The sequence below is a fragment of the Orcinus orca genome, chromosome 1, assembly GCF_937001465.1.
Source record: "Orcinus orca chromosome 1, mOrcOrc1.1, whole genome shotgun sequence".
NCBI lineage: Eukaryota > Metazoa > Chordata > Mammalia > Artiodactyla > Delphinidae > Orcinus > Orcinus orca.
This window is the reverse complement of record NC_064559.1, coordinates 109,468,441-109,482,164: the sequence shown is the minus strand read 5'-3', so window position 1 is coordinate 109,482,164 and position 13,724 is coordinate 109,468,441. Positions and strand designations below refer to the sequence as shown.

The 13,724-nt window shown below is 43.0% G+C and overlaps 1 protein-coding gene across 1 annotated transcript in view; it reads right to left on the bottom strand.

The window, feature by feature from the left end:
- VTCN1 (V-set domain containing T cell activation inhibitor 1) overlaps positions 1-13,724 on the bottom strand; it is a 69,408-nt gene that overhangs the window by 21,331 nt on the left and 34,353 nt on the right. The window contains 1 exon segment of the mRNA XM_033436530.2: positions 6,099-6,163. Coding sequence (XP_033292421.1) covers positions 6,099-6,163 — 65 coding nt within the window.

Here is a 13,724-nt window from a genome sequence, read left to right as displayed (position 1 = left end):
TTGTTAGGTGAATAAATGATGGTTACAAGTGATAAAATGAGATTTACTTTGCAAGCAACAGTATATAAATATTGCTTCTCTCAAAAAGAAATCTGTTTTCAATTTTGCAAACAAATATTGGCTCAAGGAGCTATGTTCTAGGAACGAGTTTGGCCTAATATGACTCTCCAGACCTCCTAACCACCAGGGGCTCTTGTGTGGTTTGTTGAGGGTAAAAGGGCTTTAAGAGATGGTTAGAAGGAGCTATCTACTGATAGAGAATTTTGTTAAACAGGCACGGGTTTCAAGAATTCCATTGGTCTCTAAGATTCCATCAAACCTCTTTAAAGTTAGAAGTCCCAGCCACTTACTGAAAATGAATTCTCTAGCTCATGAGGGCTGATTACTATCACAGCTCTGGTCTGCGTGGGAAAAGAGGAGCTGTCAAAGGGCGGGAGCAAGCTGAAATTGGAACCATTTTGTTTTCACACGAGTGGGCACTATTCAATTGCCCTCTGCAGTAGGAGCAGGAATCTCTTGGGAGGTGGGGTTATAGGTAACACAAGGCAAGGATTCTTTATAGAAATTACGATTCTGGGTTGTCCAACACCACTGGATGAAACCTGGGAAATGAACTTTCCTTTGACATGACTCAGTAAGACAAGTTCTGTAGATTTCAGTAGCACAGAGAGCATCCTCAGCTTCTGCTGCAACCCAGCTGTCCAGATGGGCACCATAGCACATGGTTTAAACGTGGAAACACATAGGCTTAAGCCTGCACCAGTGGAACCTGTGGTGGCACCTGTGGGTGCCACTCTTGCCAGAGAAGAGGGCAGGGTTGGGGATAACAGTTGCTCTTGTGAGAAGACAGCAGAAAGGATACTGGGCCAGGCTAGATAAAGGAATGAAGTAGGGAAGCTGCAGCAGAGCACTGGCGTTTGAGAACAGGTATCAGGCTGTCTGTGTTCAAGTCCCAGCTCTGCCACTCACTGGATATGGGACCTTGGGCAAGTTTTCTAACTTCTCTATTCCATAATTTTTTTCATCTGTAAAATGGGGATGCTAATAATAGTAGCTTCCTGAGAAGGCCCCTGAAAGGACTAAGTGATACAATACAGGTAAAGAGCTTAACATAGTATCTGACTTGCCACATGTTAAACCTTAAATCAATGATATTGATAACCATTATTAATTAGAATCATTTGGAAAGATTGCAGATCAGAGCACCGGGAGGAAATAAACACTTTACTAAATGCTTATAGTGACTCATTTTAAGTCAGATAACAACCTTGAGAGGTAGGAATTACTGTTCTACCCATTTTATGAATAGGACAAAGAGGCTCTGGGGGATTCAATGGCTTGCCTAAAGCCCCGTATCTAGCAAGTAGTGGAGCCAGTATCAAACTCAGTCTTGTCTGAGTCTGTCCTAAGCCTATACTCCTTCCACCACATTTTGCTGATATCCAGGGCCAGACTGAGATATAGAGAGAGCCTATCCACTAAAACAGTATCCCCACCTTATGTAAAAATAAAAAACAATGAAAAACCATAAAACAAGTGTAAGAAAGGCCAACATCTGTCTATTTTCTCAGATGACTACAGTGACAAAATACGTATCAATTTTTTTCCAAACAACTTCGGTGCTCCTGTTTCGGCACCATAAGCACATGCCTGATTGTTTTATCCAGTGACCAAAGATGGAGCATAATTAGGAGGCAGTGTCCTGTGGCTTCCTGCCCTGGCTTCCCTAACTTCAGAGGAGCTTCTGGGTGTGGCCAGGAAATAGTACAAGTTTTAGGAGGTGCTATGTGAATGCATTAATAATAGCAAATTATTATTAATGGCACTGATGGTATCAATGCAAACAATAACAGCAGCCATTTATTACACACGTATGTGTCTGGCACTTTATAAACACTTTCTCGTGTAATTCCCACGACGACTTTATTTTACCAGTGAAGTTCTGGGAAGTTAAGTCATATCCCAGGGGACACACAGTTAATGTTAGACCTGAGATTAGAACAACTCTGATCCCTACATGTTTCTACTATACAGAGCTGTTCAAAATCACCCAGTGGGTGAGTGATAGCACAGGGACTGGCAAATTATAGTCAGGGACCTTCCACTGCATCTCCCTCCTTCTCAAAGGGTCATCCACGAAGGCTGCCCTAAAACCAGCCTAATGGGAGCTGTTCAGCCTCTCTTCCAAACAACCTACCTCAAAAGCATTTTATGTTTTATGGGGTCCACATTTAGAGCTTGTAAGGAGTGGAATGGCTATGAGAAGGTGACATACACAGCCTCAGGAGAGTTACAAAGAAACAGATTCTTTTCTGTGTTTAGGAATATCTTTACATCTTTAAAATCTGTGTTCTCAGGAATATTGCCTGCAAGGCATACCAGAAAACACCCTTCTCTGCCACATCTCTGCATGACTGTTATCACTGGTATGGAGTGATGGGAAAGAGTGTGGGTTCTGGAAGCAAATTTCCAGGGCTTGAAACACAACTGCGCCTGCTTGCTTGCTGTGTGCAACTTTAGGCAATTTCCTAATCAGGACATAGTAATATTTATCTCCTATTTGTTGTGAGTGGTAAATCAGATAATATATGCAAACTTATTTAGCACAGTGAGGTGAACACAAAAAGGATTCAAAAGATATCACCATCACCGTCATCATTATCTACCTAATGCTATTTGCTTAATTTCACTGTCTTGTGTATTAATCCAGCTAACATTTTATCTAATTTACTTAAAGTGTGATAATATAATGCTCTCGGGTAAGGGTTATGGTCCTTTTAATAGAGGCAATTTAGAAAAATCCAACTAAACAGTGTTAAAGTAATAAATAGCCCACTTAATCCAGAATAGCCAGCTTTTACCTTATGAAATAGAAGGCAGAAAATCTTTCATTGGTGGTAGGGTTTTAATATTATTGGTGGTACACTGCTGAACTGAGTGAACTGTAACTTTTATCTATGTATTCACCCCTCCATGCCTCCGTCCACTTGTCTATTCAGAAAGCACTTAAGGGGCTTCCCTGGTGGCGCAGTGGTTGAGAGTCCGCCTGCCGATGCAGGGTACACGGGTTCGTGCCCCGGTCCGGGAAGATCCCACATGCCACAGAGCGGCTGGGCCCGTGAGCCATGGCCGCTGAGCCTGCGCGTCCGGAGCCTGTGCTCCGCAACGGGAGAGGCCACAACAGTGAGAGGCCCGCGTACTGCAAAAAAAAAAAAAAGCACTTAAGGAGTACCCTCTGTATTCAAGGAACTGAGCTCAGTACCTGAGGTTGCTGTAGCTATGCCACAGGAAAAGGTATACGTAGCAAAGTGTTGACTGTCACAGGGAAGCTGGAGTTATAACTAAAGAAGAGGAGTTAAGGATTAGTGAGGAAGCTACCAAAATATATGTACTGATATATTTAAAAGTCCAAAATATTTGCTTTACTAGTCAATATTTTATTTCTATATATATATTGTAGAAGATATAGAAGTATAACATACATACATAAAGTGTACACATAATTGTGCAGTTTGAAGAATTATCACAACTTCTCCCCATGTACCCAGCACCCACACTGAGAACTAGAACTTTACTATCCCCCAGAAGTCCCCTCGTGCCCCCTCCTAATGGCTGTTCTCTCACTCTTCCCAGGAGAATAATCATTATTCTGCCTTCTAATAGCAGAGGTTCATTTGCCTGGTTTTTATACAGAATGTACTGTCTTGTATCTGGCTCTGTCGCTCAGCATTATGCTTCTCATATGAAAACGCACCCAGTCTGTCAGTCACCAGGAAATATTTAGAAGTTAAAATCACAACAGTGTCCCACAAGATCCAGTGCCGGTGAGGGCGTGGAGCACTGGGTCCCTCATACACTTCCTGTGAAGAGGGACTTGGTAAATCACTTTGGAAAACTAAATGGCGGTATCTACTAAGGGCTGTTTATTGGCTTTCTGGACGTACTGTTTTGTGAAGTGCTTATTTTAAGATATTAGAAAAAGAATTAAAAGACAGCAACAACTAGGTCCTACTGTACAGCACAGGGAACTTTGTCCAGTCTCCTGGTTTAAGCCATAATGGAAAAAAATATTAAAAAAAAAAAGAAGGTATACATGTGTATAACAGAGTCACTTTGCTATACAGCAGAAATTAGTACAACATTGTAAATCAACTAAACTTCAATAAAAATTTTTTTTTTAATAAAAAAGAATTTAAATGGATCATCACTTAAAAAAAAAAAATTAAGGGACTTCGCTGGTGATCCAGTGGGTAAGATTCCGTGCTCCCAATGCAGGGGACCCAGGTTCGATCCCTGGTCAGGGAACTAGATCCCATACGCATGCCGCAACTAAGAAGTCCGCATACTGCAACTAAAGATCCTGCATGCCGCAGCTAGACATGCTGCAACAAGGATCCCGAGTGCCGCAGCTAAGACCCGGCGCAGCCTAAATAAATAAATAAATATTTTTAAAAAAGAAAGAAAAGACAGCAAAACAAAATGGAAAGAGGGACATTAATAAAGATAAAAGCCAAAATTAATTAAATAAGAAAATCAGAGAAAGTAAAAAGAAAACCAAAACCTGGGTCCTTCAAAACTACTAGAAAGCTAATTAACACCTGTAAACCTATTTTAAGATATGAGAGAAAAAAAAAAAAGATATGAGAGAGAGAGCGCCCAAGATTAGGAATAGGAAGAGATGAAATAAAGAAAAAACAAATTATAAAAGAATATTAGAATGAAACAGGCTAGTGAGCTCAGAAACAGATCCATTCGCATTTGGATACTTGATTTATGACAAAAATGGCACTAGTGAGAAGTGGGGGAAGGATAGTATTTTGACCAATCTTGCCACTATCTTTGCCCATGCACAAAATTATTCTAGATAGTTGTAGATATAAATGTGAGAGGTTAAACATTAAAGCTTCTACAAGATAACCTAGAAGAAAATGTTTAGGACCTTGGGATAGGCAGACTTCTTAAACAAACTGGTTACAAAAAACTCCTGGTATAAAGGAAGAGATTGATAAATTGGACTATGTTAAAATTAGGAACTTTGCTCATTGAAAGCCAGCATTAAGAAGGTGAAAAAACAAGCCACAAAGTAGAGGAGGTTTTGCAATACACATAACCAAATTGCACCCAGAATATATAAAGAGTTCCCACATATCAAAAAGAAAAAGATAACCCAATAGAAAGATGGATGAAAGACAAAATATACATTTTTGTTGATAAAAGAAAATGCAGAAGGATGCTTATGTCTTTTCTAGGCAAACATATCTACAACGAGTTTTCTTCATTTAGGCCTTGTGATTACTATTTAGTGGCAGCACACACACTGGAGGAGAGTGACACAGAGAAAAGACAGCTGGAACTATAAAAACTAAAGTTATGAAGTAACAGCTTTGGCCACAGACTAAGTTAAAATAAATGTGTCGTCCTGAGTCAGGCACTTTAAGGGAAATGAAGCAAACGACTTGCTTCAGAGAGGACAGCTGCTGGTCTAACTCATTCAATGTCTTAATTAATCTGGCATCCGTAATAGATGCTTCTGAGACATGGTGTCCACAGAAGAGAAGACGATTCCTGCAGTTGACATCAGTTAGCTGCATTCAGAAACCCGCCATCCATGCCGCAATGGCTTCTGTTTCCTACATGGAATGGCAGTTATGGCCAGGATAAGGATTCTCATCAAGAACCCTGTGTACAAAGACTTGATGTTCTTTAACACTTCAGCTGAAGCTTCATTGCAAAGGAATCATGTACTCAGGCCAGCCATTGAGAGAATGGCTCAGCCACAGCACGTTACCTATGATCCCAGAGTGATATCTTCAGCACTATCTGGTAGACAGAACACTCTGATAGACATTCCATTTGATTCTCTCAACTACCTGGTGAGGTAGACATTATTTCCTCCACACCATACATGAGAAAACTGAGGTCCAGGGAGTTAAATGAATAAAGTGCAGAGAACACAGTCAATAAGTAGAAGAACCAGTTCTCTACTCTGAAGTTTTCTTGGTCCAAGATCTGTGCTCTTGCCATTCTACCACACTGAATGATTAGGGACTTAGGGACCAGGGGTGAATGGATCAATGATAATGCAATAAATCACATACCTGAAATACCAAAACCGATGATAAGTGCAATTGCTCCAGCCAGAATAATGGTGGTGCTAATAATGCTGTGGAAAGAGAGAAAAACAGGAAATTACTTCTTCATTCCACTTGACGTGCTGCTTCGCAACCTGGGCTCATACCTGTCATTTGTAAGAGGTGTTACATAAAGAGTCTCAACGTTTTCTTCAACATAAGCTCTTTCCTAGAAATAGGTACCTTAGAAAAGAATCTCAGCGATCTCATCCCTGTCCCCCTGGGGTGCTGGGATAGATTGAAGGAGTGGCTCTTTTATCAGGCTATGTGTGTCATCGTTCCTATTTCCAGGTCAGTGAAGACCATACACAAAGACTGCTGGGGAAAACCCGATGGCATTTCTGTAATGCCAGGTGCCACTTGAGGGGGGACTGGTTCCATCCCCAGCCCACCCTGAGCATTACTGCCCATCCCTCTTACATCATTAACCTATCTGTTTTGTCTCCTTCCATAGACTTTAAACTCCTAAGGACAGCGGTCATGTCTTCATTTTGTACCCACTCATCTCTAGTCCACTTCACCCTGCAGATCCTCGACAGGAGTTTGTTTCCTCTTATTAAAAAAGTAAGACAGAAAGTTTAGAAAGTACAAATAAGCAAAAATAAGACAATAAAGTCACCTGTAACTCCACCATCCAGACATAACCACCACTGACTTCTTGATATGTATCTCGCCAGTTTTCAATGAGCAGATTAACAAATGACATTTGGGAAATAAACAAATAAGGAAGTATTGCTTACATTTACTGAGTGCTAGAATTACATAGCAGACATGTTGTTTTAGGCACCATTTATGGATTATGTCATTTATCCATGTGATAATCTTATGAGGTAAACAAATGTACTATGTCCATTTTACAGATGAGGAATGACACAGGGAGGTCAAGCATCTTCTGTACATTCACACGGTTGGTAAGTGGTAGGGCTGGGATTAGAATCTGTCTCCAGAATCTGCACCTGCCTACTTCCTACGCTGCCTCCCAGGGGTGAGGGCTCACAAGTGGTCTGTCCCTCCTCTCTGCCCAGAGGGGCCCATGAGGGGATACCGGCTTTAGCTGGTGAGAGTGACTCAGGCAGAACAGAAGGTGCAGGTCAGAGCTGGCATGGGGGCAAAACAGTTCCTGGGAAGCTCGCCCAGTGCTGCCTGCTCTGGTGCATAAGTCATCAGGCAGGTGTCCTCGGCCACACGTTCATTGCTGGCAACTCATACCCTCCCCACACCCACGCTGATGTTACACAATAGGCACGACAAAAGAAAGGCACAGAGAGGCAAAGAATGATGCTATAGAGAGAAAAGGGAAGCACGGGGCATTTTACTTGCTGCCCTGAATAGGCTCATTGTACCCAGCTCTCCTCAGCTCAGGGATGGGCCCACCAGAGAGAAACAACAGACTTACAAGAAACAATCTGAGTAAACAGTTACCCTGGAGGATAAACCCTCATGAGGTACAGCCATAGGGGCAGCAATTGAATAAGCAAAACGAAGCTTTTAATAATAGGGTATCTGCAGTTGATTCCAAGAAGAGGCCACATTTGACCACTTCCCCTCTCTTTACACACCCAGGTGTGGCCTCAGATCTTACTGGTCCAAGTGTGTGAGAACAGGTGGACAAACTCATAGCAAGAGGTATTATACTATCTGGCTCTCTTTGACTACTGAGCTGACAGCAGACTTGCTTTTGTGACCCAGGAACTCACTCACCTTTTGGGTGAATTACTTCATCTCTCTGAGACTCCGTTTATCCTTAGAATGGGAATAAGAGTAATTCCTGCTCTACCTTCTGTGTTACAGGTTGATGTGTGTCCCCCTCCAAATTTGTATTTTGAAGTCCTAAGCCCCAGAACCTCAGAATGTGACTTTATTTGGAAATAGTCATTGTAGATGTGATTAGTTAAGATGAAGTCATACTGGAGTAGGGTGGGCCCCTAATTCAACGTGACTGGTGCCCTTATAAAAAGGGGAAATTTGTGCTCGCAGGGAAAGCACCATGTGAAGATGAAAGCAGAGATCTATAAGCCAAGGAACACCAATGTTTGCCAGCAAACTACTAGAAGCTAGGGGAGAGGCCTGGAACAGATTCTCCCTCACAGCCCTCAGAAGGAACTAACCTTGCTGACACCTGGACTGCTAGTCTCCAAAATAGTGAGACGATATGTTTTTCTGTTGTTACCCAGTTTGTGGTACTTTGTCACAGCAGCCCTAGCAAACCAATACAAATGAGTTGTTTTAAGAACAAAACTGACAATGATTGTTGCATATTCCATAAAGGGCTATTCATATGTTACTTTTTACTATACAAAATTTACTTGTGGCTTTTTGCTGCAAGCTTATTATCAAAAGCTAGGACTTAAGTCTGGAGAATAACCCTACTGGTGATAATGAAAATATCATAGTAGTTTGATATATCGAAAAAAGCACATACTGGGCTTGGTGCTAAGCATTCAATGTGCATTTTGTCTTTTGCTTGAATTACCAGATCCTGTTCTCCTTAATTTCTCTCATATTCCTCCATTTCTATTTCCACTGTTCCTGGTCACCATCATGTCTCACCAGCATCACTGCAACACTCTCCTGACAGCCCTGCTTCTGGTCTAGACCTCTCCAATCCATTCTTCACACTGCCAGAATCAGTGGTGACCTCAGAATTTCTGTGTGAGTGTGGCTTAGGGGAGATAACCTAGTTGAAAGCAAGGCCGAGGGTGATCACTGAGGCAGTATAATACTGTAATCACAAGCATGGCTTCTGGATCCAGCCTGAACAGGTTCAAGTCCCAGCACCACTACTTACTAATCGTGTGACCTCAAATTTCCATTCCTTCTTGTGAAGATTGAGTTAAACACGTTTTAAAAGATCACCTAGGGGCTTCCCTGGTGGCGCAGTGGTTGAGAGTCCGCCTGCCGATGCAGGGGACACGGGTTCGTGCCCCGGACCGGGAAGAGCCCACATGCCGCGGAGCGGCTGGGCCCGTGAGCCATGGCCGCTGAGCCTGCGCGTCCGGAGCCTGTGCTCCGCAACGGGAGAGGCCACGGCAGTGAGAGGCCCGTGTACTGCAAAAAAAAAAAAAAAAAAAAAAAGATCACCTAGAATGGTGTCTGGCGCATAGGAAGCTTTAATGATATTAGCTATTATCATTCTTGTTTTTCTGCTATGGTTATATAACAAGCACATGTTTCTAATGAAGTATATATTTTCTTGGTGGTGCTGATGGAAATGGTTGTAAGGACCAACTGTTACCCTTTGGTTAGCTACTGAGCTATTGGTAAGAATGATCACAAAACTAATCATTATACTCCTCTGCTTAAAACTTCAAGTGCCTTTCTATTTCCCTCATGATAAAAATCCACTTTTTGATGTAGCCAGCATGGCCTTCCAAAGGGGGCCTTGCCCTCTCTCTCCAGCCTTGCCTCTCCCCACACTGCCCCTGGGTCCTGCACTCCAGTCGCACTGAACCATCACAGGTCTCCCTGCTGCAGACCTACCCTCTCTAAGGAGGGGGTTTGGACAGCAGAGACACTGAACAGACACCTGGATACTCACCAACAGGAAGGGGACAGCGGAGGTTTTAGGTTTCAGTCAAAGCAGCTGAGCCCATCTTCCTTACCCCCAGGCCCACATGCTTCGCTCGCTATGGAAGCAGAACCCTGCCGTCTGGCAGCAAGTTCCCTATCTAAGCAGAAATCACCTTGAGGTTTGTTCTGAGCTGGTATTCCCTTGGGAAACCACTCAACCTCCAGAGCCTTGGAAAGAGAGGCAGGAACTATCAGAGCAGCCAGATGAAATAATTCTTGTCTGCTGCTTATTAATTTTTTAAAAAGATGAATAAAATATTTCACATACGGTGTTCTTACATTGCTTTGTGGTTTTTACCTCCCCAGAATAATTTCCAATAACTGCTCTCCAGGAAATTTTTAATGCAAATCTGTGTCTTCTAACCACTGCACTGGAATTCACAGTGCACATCTGTTAGACCCTCCTGACAAAAGAGCCCAGATGAAAGTCGATGCCTTTGGAGGATTTGCTCACTTAATAAACATTTATTAAGTACTTACTATGTGAAAGACATTGTTCTGGGCAATATGGAGAAAGTATAGAGATGATGTAAACAAAGTGCCTGCCCTCAAGGGACTTACAGTGTAACTGAGGTAAAACACACACACACACACACACACACACACACACACACAAGTAAAACATACACAAACATACAGATGCACACGCAGACACACATAACACACCACTGTAATAAGACATAATGTGGTGAGGGCTTCCGTAAAGAGAGGAACAAGTTCTCACAGGAATTCTGGGGAGGTAGGAAGTATTTAAATCTGAGAGAAATAGGGAGAATCAAAGTGCAGTTTCGTGACCAAATTGCAAAGAAAGTAAAGAGAAAGGCTTTGTTCAGAAATATATTTAGCTAATTCATGCTGTAATACAGTCTCTCTCCAGGGCAGAACCAAAAAGAAAAGTGGTTGTTTCTGCTGCACCGCATGGGGTCAGGACCCAAGCATCCCACTTTAGTGCTCTGGGCCGGGAGAAGGTGATTTCAGTGGCTGTAGAGCTCTGCCTTTCAGGGGAGGGACCAGCCTTGCAGCCTGGGAGTCTGCAAACACATCCATACTACCCAAGGATGGCCTTGCTCAGTTCCTTCACATGTCTTTGCTTCAGCTGTGGCCGCTCTCTGTGGCACTTGAAAGAAATGAGGCTTTTCTATTAAGACATGTTGTGTTCCTGAAAAACCTCACATTCTACAAAATCACACAATGAAGGTAACAGGGCTGATGGCAAAAAATAGGGTTAAGAGCAGATTATTCAAAGTCTATGTGACTTTGTAATTGGTCTCTAAGAGATGCAGTAATCGGTACCTTGGGAGGTAAATTGGACGGCCAAAGCAGGCAGCCCACCCAGTAGGCCCAGAAGCTGCTTTGGGGAAAATTTAAAATGCGCAGAAACAATTGAGTCGAAACTCTGACTTAAGGTGCCGTGAGCCAGTGAGACTGCTGTGAAGGTGAGTATGATGGGGGGAAGTGGAACCTGGGAGGTGCAAGGAACCTGGGATGTGTGTCTCTGGGGCAGGAGCCCCAAGGGCAGGTGTTCATTTAAAATTAAAAGAAAAAAAGAACGGAAAGCCACACTGAGCCCTTCCCACTGAAGTTGTCATTCTTCTCTGCTATTTCAGCTCCCCTTGCCTTGGAAAAAGTTGCATGTGAACCAATACTATTTCCATGGTAAGCCAGTATTGTTCCCCTATTTTCCAACCACATATGAGCTAATTAGTGCTCTAGAAATCTATATAGCAGCAGACAGACTGTATTAACGAATTACCAAGAAATAAACCGGGATAGAGGTACCTATCTCTTAAGGACAATTCTCATTGTATCAGAGGTCCATGAGGGTGATAAAACAATAGCTAATTCTTATTGGTCATGTTCTGTGTGCCAGCGCTATGCATACAGAGTCTCGTTCATTCCTTACAACAATGCTACGAGGTAAGTACCACTATCTTTACCTTTTGACATGTGGGGAGACTGAGGCTTAGCTTAAGTAAATGACCAAGCTCTCGCAGCTAGAAAATGGGAGAGCCGGGTCTTAAACCCAGGGAGTCCAACTTGTGAGCCTGTGCTCCTAAGAGCCACACTTCTAGAAAAAAGTGCCATATGGCAGGAGGCTACAAGTTTGGAAGGCTCCCTTGGCCTCACCCCTGCATATCTTCTCTTGCTCCATTTCTGAAAACAAGGCCTTCCTTGATCCCTACGCCATTGTGTAGAGCACTCATCCCAGAAGACGTCAGCTGCTCTTTGTTTTATTCACACATTAATGGTTTCTCTGTTGTCCAGTTTCAGCCTCCTTCTCAAATACTTAGAAGCTGAGAGATACCACATTCCTTCTAGATCATCAGCTTACCGCCACTTGTGTAACTGGTAAATGATGAACGCTCTGAAAATTAGATTAAGTTAGCAAACGTGGGATTAATCTGAATAAATTCTACTCTTAAATATTACAAGCAGAATATTTGAGTAAATCAGGTAAATGTTTGCATCAATCAAACATATTACTTTGTTCATAAACTAATAAAGTAACTAGGTTTATAAAGGAATGCTGAAATTGAAGACATTTATTTCAGCCTATCCAAAAAGTTTCTCTTTCTCTCTTTTTTTTCCCCATAAAAGGAGAAAAGGAATTATTTTAAATACTATATGAAGCACTGGGCTTCAAGGTAAAATTATGTAACTGTTTTCTAGATATTGATTAGTACAGGTTTTAGGTTTCTGAGAAGTTTAGATTGCCACGTACTCAAGTTCTTTTTTTCCCTGAAGAATCCAGGATGTAGAGTATGTTTCCCTAACTCTAAGTGCCTCTCCTTCATCTCTTTATATTGGGAAAAGCAAGGCGAGCGTGGATCCAGGGAACCCAGACCGTGAGCATCAGGAGTGGGGAAGAAATTGGCAAAGAGGAGGCGCTATTCCTTGCAGCTTGAGGAGCGTGTGTGGAAGAGGGCGTCCCCTTTCTGGGCAGGCCTGCTCTGTCCACACTGCGGCGGTCAGCATGGCTTTGTGTTCGGGAAAGGGATTTTAGGAAACTGCGTATGAGAGACTTGGGTGCTCTCAAGGGTCAGGTTGAGGCATCCTTTCTTCTTTCAAGCTGCCACTAGGGGTCGTGACACAGAGTTGTGGGGTCCTCCAAAGCACAGGCCCCAGGATTACATCATACGTGGGCCCCAATGCCACAAAACCAGGGAGACATGACCAGCGAATAGATTTCATCTCGTACACCTGCTTCTTTTGAATGTTCTTGGTGGTGGCCTAGGATATTGTGTTGGAAAAGATTGCAAGGCTGCCTCGGGGCTCAGCAAGAGAGAGGGCCACCACTGATGAGAGATTTCTAAGTGAGCATTTCCAGGTGAGCCCTATCCCTGGGTTAACAGCAACACATGAAAGGGGGCTTTAACTGACCGATCACTACGAACTACCTGAGTCTCAGGCTAATTTAATGGCAAAGTAGGGCAGTGTTAGCTGACACTCCAATGTCAGCGAACAGTCCAATGGCAGTGTTAGCTGACGCTCCTCCGTGTACATTTTGGGCCCTAGGCTTTAAGAAGAACACTGATGAACATGTATATTTAGGACAGTGTTTCTCAAGCTCAGCCCCATCGACTATTTGGGCCAGATAATTCTTGGTTGTCGGGCTGTCCTGTGCATTATAGGATGCTGACAGCATCCCTGGCGTCTAGTTAGGATACCAGTAGCACCCCTGCCCCACTTGTGACAACCTAAAATGTCTCCAGATGTGCTACCCCAGTTGAGAATTGTTGATCTAGGAGTAACAGGACCACGGTGGTGATGTGATTAGAAGACAAGTCTTTTGAAGAATAGTTAGGGAAACCAGGGTAGTTTAATGTAGACAGGACTAACTGTAGTGATGATCATTCCAAAACTTGAAAGGTGCTATACGGGCCTATTCTCCACCACTCTGGAAGCAACGAAGCCAGTAGGTGAAAGTTCTAGGAGGTTAGCTTTAGATTCGCCATACAGAGAAACTTTCCAACAGAGCTTTCTGGCGCTGGCCTGAGACTGCAGTTTCCCATCACTGTGTGT